This window comes from Barbatula barbatula (genome assembly GCF_947034865.1).
Source record: "Barbatula barbatula genome assembly, chromosome: 9".
Lineage (NCBI taxonomy): Eukaryota > Metazoa > Chordata > Actinopteri > Cypriniformes > Nemacheilidae > Barbatula > Barbatula barbatula.
In genome coordinates this window covers 16,772,565-16,790,351 of record NC_136772.1, presented here as the reverse complement: position 1 = coordinate 16,790,351, position 17,787 = coordinate 16,772,565, and the positions used below count along the sequence as shown (strand labels likewise).

At 38.4% G+C, this 17,787-nt stretch overlaps 1 protein-coding gene across 2 annotated transcripts in view; it reads right to left on the bottom strand.

Moving 5' to 3' along the window:
• als2a (alsin Rho guanine nucleotide exchange factor ALS2 a) overlaps positions 1-11,990 on the bottom strand; it is a 32,071-nt gene extending 20,081 nt beyond the window's left edge. For both annotated transcript variants that reach the window (XM_079464778.1, XM_079464777.1), the window contains exons 1-21: positions 11,877-11,990; positions 11,557-11,633; positions 11,012-11,160; positions 9,423-10,688; positions 8,757-8,916; positions 8,554-8,650; positions 8,298-8,375; positions 8,006-8,194; positions 7,682-7,853; positions 7,334-7,523; positions 7,125-7,190; positions 6,864-7,026; positions 6,651-6,782; positions 6,209-6,337; positions 6,090-6,113; positions 5,385-5,455; positions 5,173-5,239; positions 4,889-5,088; positions 2,616-2,681; positions 2,438-2,536; positions 2,189-2,356 (exon numbers count right to left, since the gene is read on the bottom strand). In XM_079464778.1, coding sequence (XP_079320904.1) covers positions 2,189-2,356; positions 2,438-2,536; positions 2,616-2,681; positions 4,889-5,088; positions 5,173-5,239; positions 5,385-5,455; positions 6,090-6,113; positions 6,209-6,337; positions 6,651-6,782; positions 6,864-7,026; positions 7,125-7,190; positions 7,334-7,523; positions 7,682-7,853; positions 8,006-8,194; positions 8,298-8,375; positions 8,554-8,650; positions 8,757-8,916; positions 9,423-10,688; positions 11,012-11,160; positions 11,557-11,579 — 3,509 coding nt within the window. In that variant the 5' untranslated portion in view covers positions 11,580-11,633; positions 11,877-11,990. The remainder of the gene's footprint in view (positions 1-2,188; positions 2,357-2,437; positions 2,537-2,615; positions 2,682-4,888; positions 5,089-5,172; positions 5,240-5,384; positions 5,456-6,089; positions 6,114-6,208; positions 6,338-6,650; positions 6,783-6,863; positions 7,027-7,124; positions 7,191-7,333; positions 7,524-7,681; positions 7,854-8,005; positions 8,195-8,297; positions 8,376-8,553; positions 8,651-8,756; positions 8,917-9,422; positions 10,689-11,011; positions 11,161-11,556; positions 11,634-11,876) is intronic.
• Between the last annotated feature and the right edge of the window lie 5,797 nt (positions 11,991-17,787).

Here is a 17,787-nt window from a genome sequence, read left to right as displayed (position 1 = left end):
CCATTGACCCCCATATTAGTAAACATTTCTTTTTTTAAGAATGTAGGACAGTAAAAAGTTCTGGGGCACTTCTTCCACCTCAGAAATGTTGCCAAATTATGAAATATTCTATGTGTTGCTGACGTAGAAAAGCTTATTCCTGCATTTGTGACCTCAAGACTTGACTACTGTGATGCACTACGTAGTGGTTGTCCTGCATCATCAATAAACAAACTACATTTAGTTCAGAATGCAGCTGCCAGAGTTCTAACCAGGTCCAGAAAATACGATCACATAACCACAATATTATAAACCCTTCACTGGCTACCCATTAAGTATCGTATTGACTTTAAAGTTCTTTTAATCACTTATAAAGCATTAAAAAGTTTAGCCCCTACCTACATAACAGAGCTTCTATCACACTACAACCCATCACACTCTCTAAGATCTCAAAATTAAAGACTTTTGATAACACCTAGAATAACTAAATCCACCAAGGGGGTCAAGTTGTCTCATACGTAGCACCTAAACTCTGGAATTGTTTTAAACAAGACTCAAGACTAAATTAACTTTAAACATAAAACATAAACTCCACTAGACTAGACTAACTAAACTAACACCACACAGGAACTCACCCAACAACCAAAATGTACCAGCAAAAGACAGAAGACACAAGGGCATTAAATAAGAGACCAAATCAAGAGGGGAACAGGTGTAGGGCATGACTCAATAACGAGGAAATGAGAGAGGATGGGAACAGAAACGAGACCTGCGAGAGCGTATGGTAACCAAATCAACAATTGCCTCTCTCCACATTAAACATGGGGTTCTGTCATGATCCTGCCACTAGACGAAGAGAAACATGACATGATGTGGCAGAATCATGACAGGAATAGCCTTCCCGACACTATTCGAGGGTCAGGCACACTCAGACAATTTAAATCTAGATTAAAGACAGCTTTTCAGCCAAGCATTCATTTAAGGCAAAATATGCTAAATAAAACACCTGGAGACTGCATTTATTAGATATTATTTACTAGAATAATTTAGCTAGACCTATAAACACCATGTACTGTGCGGTGTACCTTTTTTGTGTTTTTGAGTTTTTCTTATTTTACACTTAATGCAAAATATGCTAAATAAACCATCGCACCAACAATGTACATTATTCCAAATATATGTCTCTGTGTTCATCAGCACAAAGAAATGTACATACATTTGGAACAACTTGAAGGTGAAATGATGACAGAGTTAACATTTTTGGGTGAAGTATCCCTTTAATGGAACTCTGATAATTAATAAATAAAAACACAACTGACAACACACACAAACAAAAAATATGATGTAATAATTAAAATGCTCTTATCATAAACAGAAAACAAGTTTACTTACTAAAATAGCCTTTCATACCAGAACTACTTCTATCTTTAAATAATTTCCCAATTAGACAAAAATATTCTGTGAGAATGTAACAACAATATCTTAGATCAATAATATCAATATTGACTGAATAATTACATTTTAAAGATTGAAATCTTAGTGAAATGAAGCGTATTTGGCGCACGATAAAGATATCAGAGGATATAGCCGCAAAATATCAATTGACCGGCCCGCAGTCAGCCAATTAAGGATGACTGCACTATAGTATACTTTAATATTTACTATAGTAGGGTTCAAATATACTATAGTACACAATCATTTTACTGCAGTTTACTGTAGTAAATACTATAGTATACAGAATGTTTATGGACAAATGTATTGACTACTGTATAGTAAAGCATTGAATATACAGAACTTACAAATTACGAAGGAAAAAACGAATTTGATTAAAACAAAATATGATATGGCCCTAACGTATCCATTTGTGTAACGTTAAAGTTATCTGTCTATATATAGTATGAGCCTGCCAAATCACAGAGATGTCGATTCGCACAGGACTAATATCATCACAGGATCTCAGCGTTTGTCAAAATATGGTAGGTCATTTGCGAGGGAAATTTTAACTTTACAAATTACAAACCTGGCACGGGATCAACATCACAGACCACTGCTACAATTATTACAAATTACTAGAGGTCCCCAGGTAATACTAATACGAATGGGGCTTATAATCATTAATGTACAATAAAAACCTTCAAGGTGACAAAGACCTGTTCAAGCTTTATTTTGCAGTATATTATCTGTAGTCATTTTGTTAAAATGTGCATACCTGCTGAAGTCATCACACACCCCGTAGCCAGTTCTCCTCCCTTGAACCCACTGACCCACAAACACACTACTGGAGGAAGGAGAGGCCATCTTTCCACTGCGTAACATGCCGTGACCGTGACGCAAGTTCTCTCTGAACGAGCCCTCGTACACCTCACCTGAAGCATACCTGCAGAGACAGACGGCTTAAACCATGGTCCCTTTTTAACGGCTAATGGTCTAATGTAAAACACATTCAAATGATTAATACCAGTAGGTGCCAAAGCCATTAATTTTCCCCTCTTTCCAGTGACCCTGGTAACGCTCAAACTTGTTGAAAGTGCTGTTGGGCATCATATAATCTCCAAATCTACAGACAGAGAACAAAACAAAAGTATGATAAAGGAAACTGCCTAAGCATGTCCATCATACAATAAATGTGCACTGACCCGTCCTCCAGTCCGTTCTTAAATGTGCCAAAGTAAACTGTCCCATCTGGCCACTTTACAATTCCTCTATTGGAGAACAGGAAGCAGGAGGAGATTAATGTGACCAACAGAGAGTAAAGAGACACTATACTGTATATATACAGTGCCCTCCACAATTATTGGCACCCCGTTTAAGATGTGGTCGTGGACTTCTAAAAATTCTCCTTTTTTTTAAACAACATAGAACCCAAATGCAAAAAAATATAAAAATCCAACCTTTCATTTGAGTACATTCAATGCAATTTTATTTATATAGCGCTTTTCACAATTTGCATTGTTCCAAAGCTCTCTACATTACTTTGGTGGTAAAAAAAAAATCACACATTTAGAAAAAAATTTAACTTTAAATCATGTGTCCCACAATTATTGGCACCCCTAACAATTCCGCTGAAAAATCTTATTGTTTTTTTTAAATTGATTTTTCTGTAGTTGCTAAAGTTGGTCAGTGTATCTCGGAACTTTTAATTAGTAATTCATGACTTCCTGTTTCCCTGGGGTATAAATATGACGTGACACAGAGGCCTAATTCTCTTACCCATTTGTCAACATGGCAAAGACAAGAGAACACACCATTCAAGTAAGGCAGATGTGTGTCGACCTTCATAAGTCAGGCAATGGCTACAAGAAAATAGCCACTCGCCTTAACTTGCCCGTATATACAGTCAGAGGAATCATTAAGAAGTTTAAAACAACTGGAACAGTGACAAACAAGGCTGGAAGAGGTCCCAAGTTTATCTTGCCACAACGCACAGTGAGGAGGATGGTAAAAGAAGTAAAAAAAAAAGTCCTAAGCTCACTGTCACAGAATTGCATCAAAGAGTGGCATCTTGGGGTCACAAAGTCTCCAAAACAACCATCAGATGCTCTCTACATGCCAACAAGCTGTTTGGGAGGCATGCAAGGAATAAGCCTTTTCTCACAAACACTCACAAACGTAAACGTCTGGAGTTTGCTAAGCGGCACCGGGACTTCAACTGGGATCGTGTGCTTTGGTCAGATGAGACTAAGATTGAGCTTTTTGGCAACAAACACTCTAAGTGGGTCTGGCGTAAAACAAAAGATGAGTATGCCGAAAAGCACCTCATGCCCACCGTGAAGTATGGTGGAGGAGCTGTGATGCTGTGGGCCTGTTTCTCTTCCAAATGCCCTGGGAACCTTGTTAGGGTGCATGGCACTATGAACGCTTTGAATTACCAGGACATTTTAAATAAAAACCTGATGGCCTCTGCCAGAAAGCTGAAGATGGGTCGTCATTGGGTCTTTCAGCAGGATAATGATCCAAAACATGTGGCAAAATCTACACTAAAATGGTTCAGCAGTCACAAACTCAAGGTCCTCCCATGGCCATCTCAGTCCCCAGACCTCAACCCAATCGAAAACCTGTGGGGCGAGCTAAAGAGGAGAGTGCATAAGAGAGGACCCAGGACACTGGATGATCTAGAAAGATTGTGCAAAGAAGAATGGTCAAAGATCCCTCTCTCTGTGTTCTCCAATCTTGTGAAATGTTATAGGGAGGAGATTAAGTGCTGTATTGTTGGCAAAAGGGGGTTGTACAAAATATTAACATCAGGGGTGCCAAAATTATGGCGGGACACATGATTTCAAGTTTTTATTTTTTCTAAATGTGTGACTTTTTTTTACCACCAAAGTAATGTACTCAAATGAAAGGTTGGAATTTTATCTTTTTTTGAATTTGGGTTCTATGATGTTTAAAAAAAAAGGAGAATTTGTAGAAGTCCATGATCACATCTTAAACAGGCGTGCCAATAATTGTGGAGGGCACATATATATATATATATACATATATATATATATATATATATACAGTCATAGCCAAAATTGTTGGCACCCCTGAAATTTTTCCATAAAAACACATGTTTTGCTATATTGCTGGGGACAGCTGTGGCCAAATGGTTAGAGCATGAAAGGTTGGAATTTTTGAAAGGTTGGAATTCTATCTTTTTTTGCATTTGGGTTCTATGTTGTTTAAAAAAAAAGGAGAATTTGTAGAAGTCCATGATCACATCTTAAACAGGGGTGCCAATAATTGTGGAGGGCATATATATATATATATATATATATATATATATATATACAGTCATAGCCAAAAAAAGCCAACCGAAAAAGCAAAACGCGTTCTGTGTGATCGCCCACTTAAGGATGACAGAATTCTTTTTGGGGGGGGAACTATCCCTTAATGATACAGTACAATCAATTAAGTAGTAAACACTCACTTTCCATGGGGTTTGCCTGACAGCCAGCGGCCATCATATGAGGCATCTTTGAGTCGTCCCTCTTTGATGAAACTGTAGGAGGCAGTGCGCGACACAGGAGGTTGACCTGTCTGGCTTCCTCTGGAAACACAAATCTTTCCGTTCAGTCCCGCGGTAAGCACATCATCAGTGGCCTTGTTAATGGCTCGGAGCCACATTCCCTAACAAACGGAAGAGCCAAAACATATGAACTGACCTTGACCAACAACCCAATCAGATTCAGCATCAGATCACGAGTGTAATACCTTTTCCACAGGAGATGATGCCAGAACAACAAAGCTATCTTCAGGAGTGGTCATCTTAAGGCCAAGACTAGAAATGACAGATCACCATATACCTCAGTAAGCACACCAGTAATCCTGAACTACAGCTTCTTTATTTTAAAATAAGCTTTGGTTCTATTGAAATGCTCAAATAAAAAATTAATGCTTAGCAGATTTTTGGATGAGTAACTTACATGCCTTCCCTTTCTTCAGAGATGGGCTCCACCCAAAGTGTAGCCAGTGGATAAACAAAGTGAGATGAGAACTGCAAAATAAGTTTAGTAAGTTAACTAAACAAATCACTCCCTTATCTACATTTTGACAGGAATAACAGGATGTACCAATGTACCATGAGAACTTAGCCGGTCATCCTTAACATTCAAAAACATACAAAAGATATTATTTGATAGAAAAACTCGTTATTTAGCGTTATTTAGTAAATTCCAACTATATCATAATTAAGGCATAGATAAAATGTTACATAAATACATTTTAAGGTTAACTTTAAATTTGGACAGTTCACAATGTTTTAATGATATGGGAGGAATCGCCAGCCGATCTACGATAAAAGTCAAGACTTTAAAAATAGTTGGGTTTGTATGAGCTTGTTGGACACCGTTATGTACCGGATTGCTGCTTTTGACATAGCGCTGTTGAATAGTTAAATAACTTTAATAAATATAAACCGGGACGGGTGGTCACACAATATCAAACAATAACTTGTATTAAGGCAGAATAAGGCCCAATATAGTTTTGCATGGCTAAGCATGAACGCAGTTAATCTGATCATCTTCTATCATTAACACATGAACCTTTATTAATGCAAAATGCAGTTTGCATCTCTTAAGCCATGTCTTGGACTGCAATTTGTTTTTAAAACTTAAACACACAATACTTACAAACTTCTTTGATGGAATAGTACCCTGAATAAAAACAATAAAAATGACATGAATAAACACAAAATGCCCCAAATAAAATTATACAGTGGCAACATTTTGTGGTTGGAAACTGTATCAACCTGTACATGAACCAGTACATCATTGAAGAGGATAAACCAGCTGGCAGAAAATCTTCCAGCGTTCTGTAGCGTCAGACATTTATTGCTGCTCTCGCAAATCAGGCGACGAGAAGGCTTGCACAGGGATTCCTGAGAAAACAATTCACACAGACAAAAGAGAAAGAGATGTGAAACTTCTGTGGTCGTATCTTTCACCATTGGTCTTGCAGCATGATAAGCAATTCAAGTACATTAAGGGAAATAGCAAGTGGATCAACTTCACCACAGTATACAGTGGAAGCACACACATTTTTCAAGAACTGTTTAACAACAAATGTGGGTGTAACGGACAACTGTAAGATTTCGAATTGTACTTTTTTTTTTTGATTAGAATTGCTATATGTGGAAACATTTTCCACATATTGTATGTGATTAAAACATGAGGTCATATCTGTCAACATACCGTATTCTTTCCTCTAAAGTTTGTCCAGAAATTAAAAGTGCTCTCTGCGTCTTTTCTCTGCTTGCTTAGTAGACGAGCTAAAGCTTCATATTTGGAGCAGCCATCTTGAATCCACTGGTATTCCTCAGTTCTCTAAATATTAACATTTTGTTACACAGTTTCTTACAACTTTCTTTCCATTAAAGAGCATACAGAACAACTGATCATTTTTACCACATCAAAGCAGTTGGCCAGTTTGAGAAGTATTCTGTTATAGCCGTGCAGGTGCTGCAGGGGCGAATAAAACAAAGTGACTAACAGCTCACAGGGTGAGAGGTTTTTCTCCATGGTCTCTGTCACTGTGTGTATCAATTCCAGTTTCTTTCCAAAGCATTCTCTGAAACAACAATCACAAATAAGACATCACAAATCTTATATAAACTAATTATGTATAGATGTAGATGAGTACTGTATGATTCATACAAAACAACCCACTGTGACGGTTTCAGCAATAACTGGAATCCTCCCATCACCAGAAAGTTACCTACTGGATCACTGTACCTGATAAAACACAACTTTATCAGAGCTATAAAAAATAATGTAAAATAAAAATGAAAATCTAAAAATGCTAAAGATCCATTAAATGCTGAATCTCCAATCATGAATCTTGCTGTTTTCACTTAATATGTAAACAGTATACTTGCTCTTTATAGGTGTCTATGAAAACATATGTGTTCTTGATTAACGCCAGTGTTTTGATCACTTTTCCACGCTGCAGGAAGTTGGTCAGCGACGTCGAGTTCTGTCCTGTCAGATGGCAAAGCTTGCTGAAGCTACCAGCCACCTCCTGAAACAGCAACATGGAGGACTGACCGAGACACGAGGCCAAGTTCGCTACAGGATAACAGGACAGAAAAATCATACTCCACTATAAAACATACTTAACTTTCCAACACAGTAATAAAATGTCAAAATGGAGACATATATACATCTCACAAGTGATGTGATATAACAGCTGAGATCACTATTAAATCAATGTGTTTGTTACATACCCCAACCTAGAAGAGGAGCCAATATTTGACTTTTTACTTTACAAAGAGTGCAGTAGAACTTCCTCTCTGCTGAAGCCAGTTCATGAACTGTGGCTATGAAACCCATAGCGTTCTGATCAGCCAAAGCCAAACAATTCAGTCCTCCACTGAACACTTGGCTTATATAGCCAATCTTAACAAAGAACACAGATAAGAATAAGAGTGGGTTAAACCAAAGATATTTAATCGCATAGCAATGTAACTTTAACTCATAATATGTAGGTCAAATTTCCAATTTATTAAATATTTCTCTCATTTCAAAAATAAAAATTATTCTACACAAACCTCCCTACAGAAAGGAAGAAGGGTGGGCGTCTGGGTATATGTGTCAGAGAAAGGATGAGAGCTCTCAGCGTTCCACATCACCTGCTCTCCAGTGTAGTACAGTATGGGCTGGTAACAGTCTCCATCAGCCAGCAGCAAAGTGTGGGTGTGCCCCGCTGCCATGTCCCATACACGGATTCCATCAGAAACCTACCATCATTCACACAGATAAACTCACTGATCTGAGAATTTATTTCCTAACAGGACAGTTTATGACAAAGATGACAGTTTAACCTATTAGGCAAAGGTTTACTTTGGTAAGATTAGGAACTGTGTTTGGAGTGTTCATTCGACCTAGTTGTCCAAACTTGTCACTTCCCCATGAATAAACCTGTGTGACAGCGGGAGAAACAAACAAAACATAAAAAAAATTGGCAGACACGTTTTATCTTCTGATTTAGAAATACTGTTGACTCTGGATCAAATGCTGTTGTACGGTTCTAAAGGCTAAAACTCTTTATTGATGAAATCTTTGGTCACAGCTGTGATTCAAAAGCAGACATCCATACCTGACACTGTGCAGTCAGAGCCAGAGAGTGATTCTCTCCAGCAGTTATCTTCACAACTTCCTTTTTACTTAAGCTTTTTATGCACAGAGGCTGTAACCTGTGGGAGGAAAACAACACAAATGCTTCCAGCTGTGCATTGCGCTCAAGGACCCCAACAGTTAAACATAAATAAAGGCCTTGTGACTATACAGACTCTATTGTACCTGGGCAAATGGTCTCCATGACCTAGTTGTCCTTCCTGGCCACGTCCCCAACTCCAAACTTCTGTGTAGAGGGACGGGAGGACATTTTTATGCTCTGAAGTTGCCCTGGTGTCCGCTACAGTTCTTGCATAGATGATCTGATGACTGTCAGAAGGTGCCCCTAAAATTCAATTAATGACAGATCAGTCAACGATCTAGTAACAGTCATTTGGCCAATATTTTTATGCTTGTGATGTGCTGGAGTTTATACTTGGGGTAACTCTACACTCTTACAAATTTGATACGATACACAATACTGATTCACAATTTGATAATTGTAAAAAAAACTAATTATCAATTATCAACGTGTTTTTTAAAATGGATTACATAATCACACTACTCTGGAATGATGTTAAATAAACTTAAATAACATTTCTGAAATAAAAAGATTGAGAAATAAAACTGAATTTGAACATCCGATAAAAATTTGCAAGCTATGTTGGCACCAGTAGCTCTGTGGTTAAGCGCGCAGACAGGCTTATGTCGACCGAGTTTTGATTCCCTTCTCAAATGTCCTTTGCCAAACTAGCTCCCCACCTGTCAACTCTATACTGTCATGTTGAAATATAAGGTGTAAAACCCCTAAAAATATATATTTAAAAAAATCGAGTTTTGAGGTTATAATACCTGGATAGAGGATGCTGGGTAAAGAGCTTCTGCGATCATGTGCACCGCTATCCTCTACAAAGATGTCATTCAGACTGATACTCTTCTTGCTTTGGAGAGTATCAGTTGGACACAAATCCAATCCAGCTGCCTCTCCACCCTCCTTGCAGGACTCAAACAAACATCCATTGCTGATCACGAGGTCACTGATGCAAACCCCTCCATCAACACTGGAGTCCTGTGAAAAATCTTTATAACTAGAATCCCCCACTGGTAATAAATGAGAGAGTTTAACTTGTTTTGCCGCAGGTGTAACATCATCAGTTGGTAGCATTATACTCTCATCACCAAGGTCAGATCTGAAAGGGCGTGTGAGTGACGTCTGACGGCTCGGACCACGTGATCCTCCCACCGAAGCAGCTTCAGCCTTCTCTGCGAGAGTCTGGTCTGATATTCTTTTGAGGTAGTCTTTAAGAGCTTGTTCATCTGGGTATGCAGTGTTTTTGCTTTTTGCTCGCCGCAGAGGAACTCGCCTGATCTCAGTTACACCAACAGGATTCTCAGAGCTTACATAAACGTTTTCTGGCAACAGGGATTCTTGGCAGTCAGACGTTGAGTGCTTGGTTTGCAGCATCTGAGCTGGAAAACTCGGTCCTGAACCTTGTTTAGAGTCAGCCAGTTCCACCCCGAGCGGACAGAAATGATCATCCGAAATAATAACATGATCATCTTTGTCGGTCATAGTGTACAAGGTCTGTTTGCACTGCCCACATCTATCCTGGAATTGATGACAGGCCTCCGGAGATGGAAGAAACTGAACCAAAGCAAGACTATGAAAGCCCCCGCAAGCTATCTGAACTACATGTCTTCCCACTAGATGCTCCACCTTCTGGGGTTTCCATACAGGGAACACGTTTGTGACCAGTCCCAGCTGGCAGCCGCTACCCCAGGCCCAGACCTCGTGCTTTCCAGACAGGGCAAGGGTGTGCTGTGCCCCGCAGGCCACATTCTGGATTTGGACCAGTTGAGGAGGATGGGACTCATCATCCACCATGCTAACAGGAGTGGGATAGGGTAGGTGGTCCGTTCCAGAGATGCCACACTGACCGTAGGAGTTTTCCCCCCACATGTGAACGAGGCCATTTTCAGTTATGGCAGAACAGTGATAGCTGCCAGCAGATACAGATATCACATGCTGACCACCAAGGGAGCTCTCTAAAACAGGGCTGACAGGCTGACAACTCACTCGTTTCCACGGCTGTTCACCAAAACTGTAAACACATCCATCTGAGAGAAAAAGATGCTTCACAATTAGCCAAATATTATAGAGGTCATAAGAGAAAGCAAATTTTGAAACCACTGAAAAATTTCTCCAAATATCTTCTTTTGTGTTTCACAGAAGAAAGAGTCATACAAGTTTTGAAAGACCTGAGTGAATAAATGATGACAGATTTTATTTTATTTTAACTATCCTTTTAAGTGGATGGACAGAACATAATTGAAGATGTGGTGATGCAGAAATGACAGACTTTCACGACTCTATATTTAGCAATGTTTATCTGTAATTGTTGACATAAACTTACAACCACAGACCAGACTTCAATACCTGCCTTCTGTCAGTAGAAGTCCATGAAATGCCCCCAGCGCAGCATGAAGCACAGGTCTGGATAAACCTAGTCTCTCAGAAGTAACACTGCTGGAATACCCCTGCCATCTATAGAGCACACCCTTCTCTCTAGAGCCCTCCTCTTCTCTAGAGCTGAAGAAAAAACACACTATGCTGGATTTATTTAGCAAAGAATTATGTTATAAATATGTTGGTGAATAGATATTTGCTGTGATTTAAAGCCATTCAGCGTCAATGACCATGCAACATCTTTGTAAGAATAATTGCGGCGCTGCGCAGACCTATTACTGTATGCCATCAAATTACCGCGAGGGGGATTCTTAGCACTGCTATGAAACAGCTCTCGCGGAACTTGATGTCATACGCTAACTGGTCTGCGCAGCACTGCATAAAATCGAATGTATGTTTTGGGTAAATAATGATGATTCAATTTAGTGAACTACTGCTTTAAATTAAACACGTTTACAAAAGAATGAGACATCATGTTATGTTTATATTCGATCATGTATTTTATCTAGGACTGCGCACCTGCTCTGTTCCTCCATTAGCATGATTTAACTGTTAATCCATGTCCCACATGACAGTGTGACAGCCGCTACAAGCATCTGCAATAAATCAAATAATTTAAACAAAATTAACCACCGATAACATCCGCCGCCTTCACGAGTCTGCATTAAAAAACTAAGCAGGGGAGCGTCTATACAAAAAGCATGTCACTCCTTAAACCACCCAACAGAGTAAACAGAAAGTAAATAGATCGAATGAGTAAGTCGATTCATTTACGGTGCTTACAAAACGTTGAGGGATATTATTATTCGTTAAATGTGTGTGATTCTGCGGTCACTTACAGAAGGCGCTGTCTGATCGTGATATCCGTAAACATTTTGACAGCAGCAGAATCGCAATGATTTTCCTCAACTTTGTGAAGTTTGTTGCAGGGTCTATGGACAGCGACGAAGGCCAAAATTAGAAATACGGAACGCGTGTTACATGTAGAATTTAGGCAGAATTTAGAATTTACATTAAATTGTTTCAAAGCAATGAATGGTAAGTTTAAAATTATTACAATAGAATTATTATTGGTGATCAGATTTAATCAGTAAGCTCTCTATCATCTTACAATATCTTATAGAATGTAAACAATGTTATCATTATTAGCCCTGTGCGAATAGCTTTCAGCAGGTACCTGCATTTGTTTTAGTTTAGACTACACCGACAAAACAGCATGTCTTTCGGCAAACAAATTATGAATTTTATGATTTGATGTCAGAAATTATAAATAACTTCACAAACAATACAATAAAGTGTAAGAGAAAGCATGGCTATACATGTCTATCTTTCTATTTTGCACACACAATGTATCTTATTTTAATATTTCACTTTAAAAAAAAGCTTTGACCCAGACTGCGAGTTTTACAATCAATATTGGGATACAGGTAATCTGCCAGAAATAATGTGACATTTGGGCGTTTACATGGGGACTTTTCTGTGCAAAATGAACCTAAACATATGTGTATATGGAAGCCCATTTCCTCCATGTGATAAAAACAAATCAGGCTCTAAAAAGTATTGAAAGTCATAACTATCAGATTGAAAATCCTAATTATGAGATTAAAAAAATCTAAAATATGACGATGAAATTATGATTTAACATGCGCAGTGCAGGCAAGACACCGCACATAATTCGGTTTAAAAATAAATAACTTTAAATAGGCTGATAAGCTACCTGATTCATTTGTTTTGAACTGATCCAAAGTCCCATTTTAGAAGCCTCATCAAAATAAAATCTAAAATACAACAAATTGACAGGCCACATTTTGAATAATAGTACTCCTAACTTTATCTAGGAATTATGTTTAAAAGCATCCAGAATAAATTAAACTATATGCAGGATTAAAGCATATACAGTATATGTAGCATATACAAAGTATCCACCAAAATTGTACTCTTGTCTTGGCATTATCGGGCAGTTTCTTGAAATTTCACCTTATAGGAAGATTTTTGGTAGAAATGTAATCTATGGGCATTTCTTGGCTGCTTTTTTATTTGGTTCATAATTTTTGTCGTCTAATAAAATAAATATGAATGTTGCCACTATTATAATTATTATTATATTTTTGTCTACAAATGTAATTTCAAACATTTAAACGTACATCCAGATTAAAAGATTTTAAGATCATGAGAAACATTTCAGTCAAGCGTTTTAGAACTTTTAAACGGCAGTGTATATTTTGCTGTCCAGAATCATACATAAAAAATTATGCATTTAAGAGATTCACAAATCTATGGTATTACTACTACTGTATGTTTCACAATGGAAACCACGCAGAAACACTCTTGAATAAAATTATTTGACTGGCCTCTATGGGTTCTGGTTTAAAGCACCCTATCTAAAATTCCCCTACAGTACAAGCTGTTAAACTCTTTAATCTTATTGACTCTTGTGTTAGCTTTTAGGGATTGGTCACTGCAGAGTCATTTTACCTTATATATTTCTATGATATATACACATATTGAAACAAATACAAACAGAAACATGTGATGCATACCCTTCGCAGACTGAATCCATCTGGTGTTCATCTTCGCCAGCGACACAGGTTTGTCCGAAGAGGATATTTTACAGCAGGATCAAACCAAGTGTGGCATGTTGATGGATATGATAAGCTCAAACCCTTTGGTATTGCAATCAGTGGATATATCAATGGATTTTCAAGAAAAGTGATGTGGCTCTGCAGTGGCAGCTCTAATAATGACCCAGGAATAATTGCTCAATATTATGTGCAGTGTGTCTCTGACTTTGGGCTTCCAGCATGTCTTTGCACAGACTCTGGAACAGAAAATGGCACTATGGCAGCCATTCACTGTGCATAAAGCAGAGCATACAGATGACTTTGCAGGAGCTCAGAGTCACATGCATGGCACCTCAACTGCAAATCAATGTCTCGGAAGTTGGTGGTCCGTTTTCAGAAAGCAAAGGTACAAGTATTTTACATTTACATTTAGTCATTTAGCAGACACTTTTATCCAAAGCGACTTACAAAGAGTTCGGGGAGCAATAAGCGATATGTCATACAAAAAGCAATAGTACAATAGTTGCTAATACAAAGTTACTAGTTTCAACAAAACCAATTCCAAGAAAACATATCATGCTACTTTGTTTATCGTTCTGTGTTGGTGTGAGGGTTTGTGCACATTTGTAACACATTTTAGTCTAGTGTAATGCTTCTAAATTGTGGCCTAATGGTTAGAGCGTTGGGCTTGTTATCAGAAGGTTGCCGGTTCTAATCTCAGTGCCAGCAGGTCATGACTGAAGGGCCCTTGAGCAAGGCACCTTACCCCTGATTGCTCTGCAGTAATGTGCCACTGTATAAAAAACTACTTGTAAGTCGCTTTGGATAAAAGCGTCTGCCAAATGAATAAATGTAAATGTAAGTATTGTTTTTGGATGCTATGAGGCTCTGGCCTGAATCTGTGCATGTATTCAGCATTTGTTGTAAGTAAAACAATGTGTTTATTGTGATTTCCTCATTAGGTCTCAGTTTTGGATTGAGCTCTTCAGCGACTTGACAGACACCTTTTCAATGGTAGCCATGAACATAAGTGCATTCTACGATATGTTTTCTTGGGCATCTTGCCGAAAGACTTTGATGACTATTGAAAACTTTGGAATAACCACACCATCCAACCTGTTCGGCAGTCGCTTTGTCCTTCTGGTAAACCAAAAGCTATGTATCACCTGCCTCGTCGGTTTGTTTCATCCATTAAATGATGACCATGTTCACTAGCTCAAAGTGCCTTGTACAGTAGTAGAAGCTTACTTGTGACCATGCCTGTGAAATACAGGCTCAAGTCTCAATCTCATTATGAGCATCTCCATTTTATTTCCACCATTAATTTCCATTTGATATATTTGACATGACCTTAGTCAGTATTCCAAATATAAATATTTTCACAGATGATTTTATGTAGAAAAACGTAAATCACACACTTTTTTCAGAGGCATGGTCACAACAATGACAATATTTATTAATCAGATGTTGTCAACATTGAAGGCCTCTTAGTCAAACTTTGGCTGATTATATACCTCTACCTTTCGAGGTTTAAAACGAAAAATTATAAGTTAACTAAATTGTTTTGATTTCCTATTGGCCTTAGGTTTAATGCAAGGGAGTGTGGATTCCCAGTGTTTGAGGAAGTCCTAAGAGCGTTTGAGGACATTTTGCCATTGTGGCGCAGCCTGTGTGGTGATGATAATCTCCATCTTGATTTTGAGAATTCACAGAGACTGGGTGGGTTGGTTCCACCAGTCAACTGGACAGATGCTGTTGAGAATAACATAATCTAAAAAAGTATGTGAGGACTTTGAAATAATCAGTTTCTGCAAAACTAGAATTGGTTATCATGCATGTGTTTCCCCTTCCTTGTCAAGTCAAGTCAAGTCAGCTTTATTTATATAGCTCTTTTTACAATTTTCATTTTTACAAAGCAGCTGTACAAGAAAACATTGACTATAAGTAAAACATAAAAGGTTATGGAAGTCAAAACACAGGTCAAATATCAGACACACTATAAATTCCTATATGCAGTGTTAATTAAATAAGACTATCAAATTCTAGCAGCCCCCCCGGCCAGGCAAACAGTGCAAAACAGTATGCAAACGGTGGCGAGGAACCCAAAACTCCATTGGAGGAGAAAAAAAACCTCAAAGGGAGACCAAGCCTAACCAGGGGATTCCAGTTCCCCTCTGGCAAAAACTGCTGCCTCTGCACAAGCTCGACAGTGCTTGCACAACAAGGCAAAATAAAAAACAAAGTTAGATTTAAAATTATCATTAATAATCTAATAGCGACTGAAGTTTTGTAGAGTCGCCACGTCCTTCGTCCAGCATTTGTCAGGTCTGGGAATGGATTGCGCCCTGCCCGCTCCGGTAACCTTGGACTGCGTCCTGCCCGCTCTGGTAACCTTGGAACAATGAGACAAGACTGGCTGTGAGTAGAGTACTGTTCTGCACTCTTTGATGCAACAAATGCATCAGTTGTTATTGGAAGTGTCCCTGGTTCCGGTTGATCTAACTAGTGCTGCCTAGATCTGTGAAATATATATATTACGATAGTCTAGTGTATGCAAAAGTAAAAAGATGCGTCTTTAGTCTAGATTTAAACTGACAGAGTGTGTCTGCCTCCCGGACAGTGCAGGGAAGACTGTTCCAAAGTTTAGGCGCTAGATAGGAAAATGATCTGCCGCCTGCACTTGATTTTGAAATTCTAGGTATTACCAACTGACCTGACACCTGAGAGCGTAGTGCACGTGATGGACTATTATACGTTAGAAGTTCTCTCAAGTAGTGAGGAGCTAAACCATGCAAGGCTTTATAGGTAATAAGCAAGATTTAAAAGTTTATGCGATGCTTTACAGGTAACCAGTGCAAGGTTGACAGAACCGGGCTAATATGCTCACACTTTTTTGTACGCGTAAGAACTCGAGCTGCCGCATTTTGGACCAGTTGGAGTTTTTGTAATAGGCCTGCAGGGCAACCACCTAATAGTGCATTACAGTAATCTAGTCTTGATGTCATAAAGGCATGTATAAGCTTCTCTGCATCTGATGGTGACAGCATATGACGTAGTTTAGATATATTTTTAAGATGGAAAAACGCAATTTTACAGTTGTTGGCGACCTGGTTCTCAAATGACAGAGTACTATCGAATATAAAGCCAAGATTCTTAGCTAAAGATGAGGGTTTTATGGAACATCCATCAATAGTTAAGCAGTATTCTTGGTTGTTACGTAGGCCGGTTTTCGGTCCGATAAGTAACACTTCAGTTTTGTCCGAGTTCAGTAATAAAAAATCGCTACTCATCCACTTTTTTATATCGACTATGCATTCCACTATTCGATGGAATTGCTGTGTTTCATGAGGCTTCGAGGAAATATAAAGTTGCGTATCATCAACATAACAGTGAAAGCTTTTGGATGCGGCAATCCATGGCTTCTTGAAACGCCTCGTAACTCTGTAAGATTGGGATTTTAATTGTGTTAGCACACACATTTGCCACAGGAAAGCTGTATTTCTCCAGCAGGAACTTCCTTTAGCCCTGTTCCAAACATAAGGACATCCTTCAATTTCAGATTATTTTTCTGCAGCACGAAAATATTAGATTTAAAGTTTTTTCATTAATTAATTGTGGCAATGGTGTTTCTTTCTGGTTGCTTCCTTCAAATAAATGTAATCATCACCCAATAAACAAAGAGTTTGAGCACATAACACAGAATTGATATTTCTGCTAAACTCCAGATGGTACAACATTTGATTATTTCTGGTAACATTCTAATTGAGGGGTTTTTATGCTGACATAAATGTCTTGTTATATCTCACTTCTTGAAGCAGAGATAATTCTGTACCTTTTTTCTTAATCATAGATAATACCTTCCACATTAAGCAGATAATCTCACCAGTAGCTCAGTACCCTGGCCTCTTCATAGCGGTCATTGCTTCCAGGTTGACTCAACTGCATATGGAAGATTTTTTCCACAGAATCGGCTGTGAGCTTGGTCTCAGTGTAGCACATGAATGAGAAGTGAAGGATGCTGTTCCAAAGCGTTGAAAAAAATCCAATGTTGCTAGTCCATCCCGGAATCTACAAAATATATCAGGTGACAGTGGCTGTTATTTTATCATTTTCAGTCAAAAGGTGAATAACGACTACTGAAAGATAGTAAGTAAGAAATGACATGACACTTGTTACTTAAATTAATTAG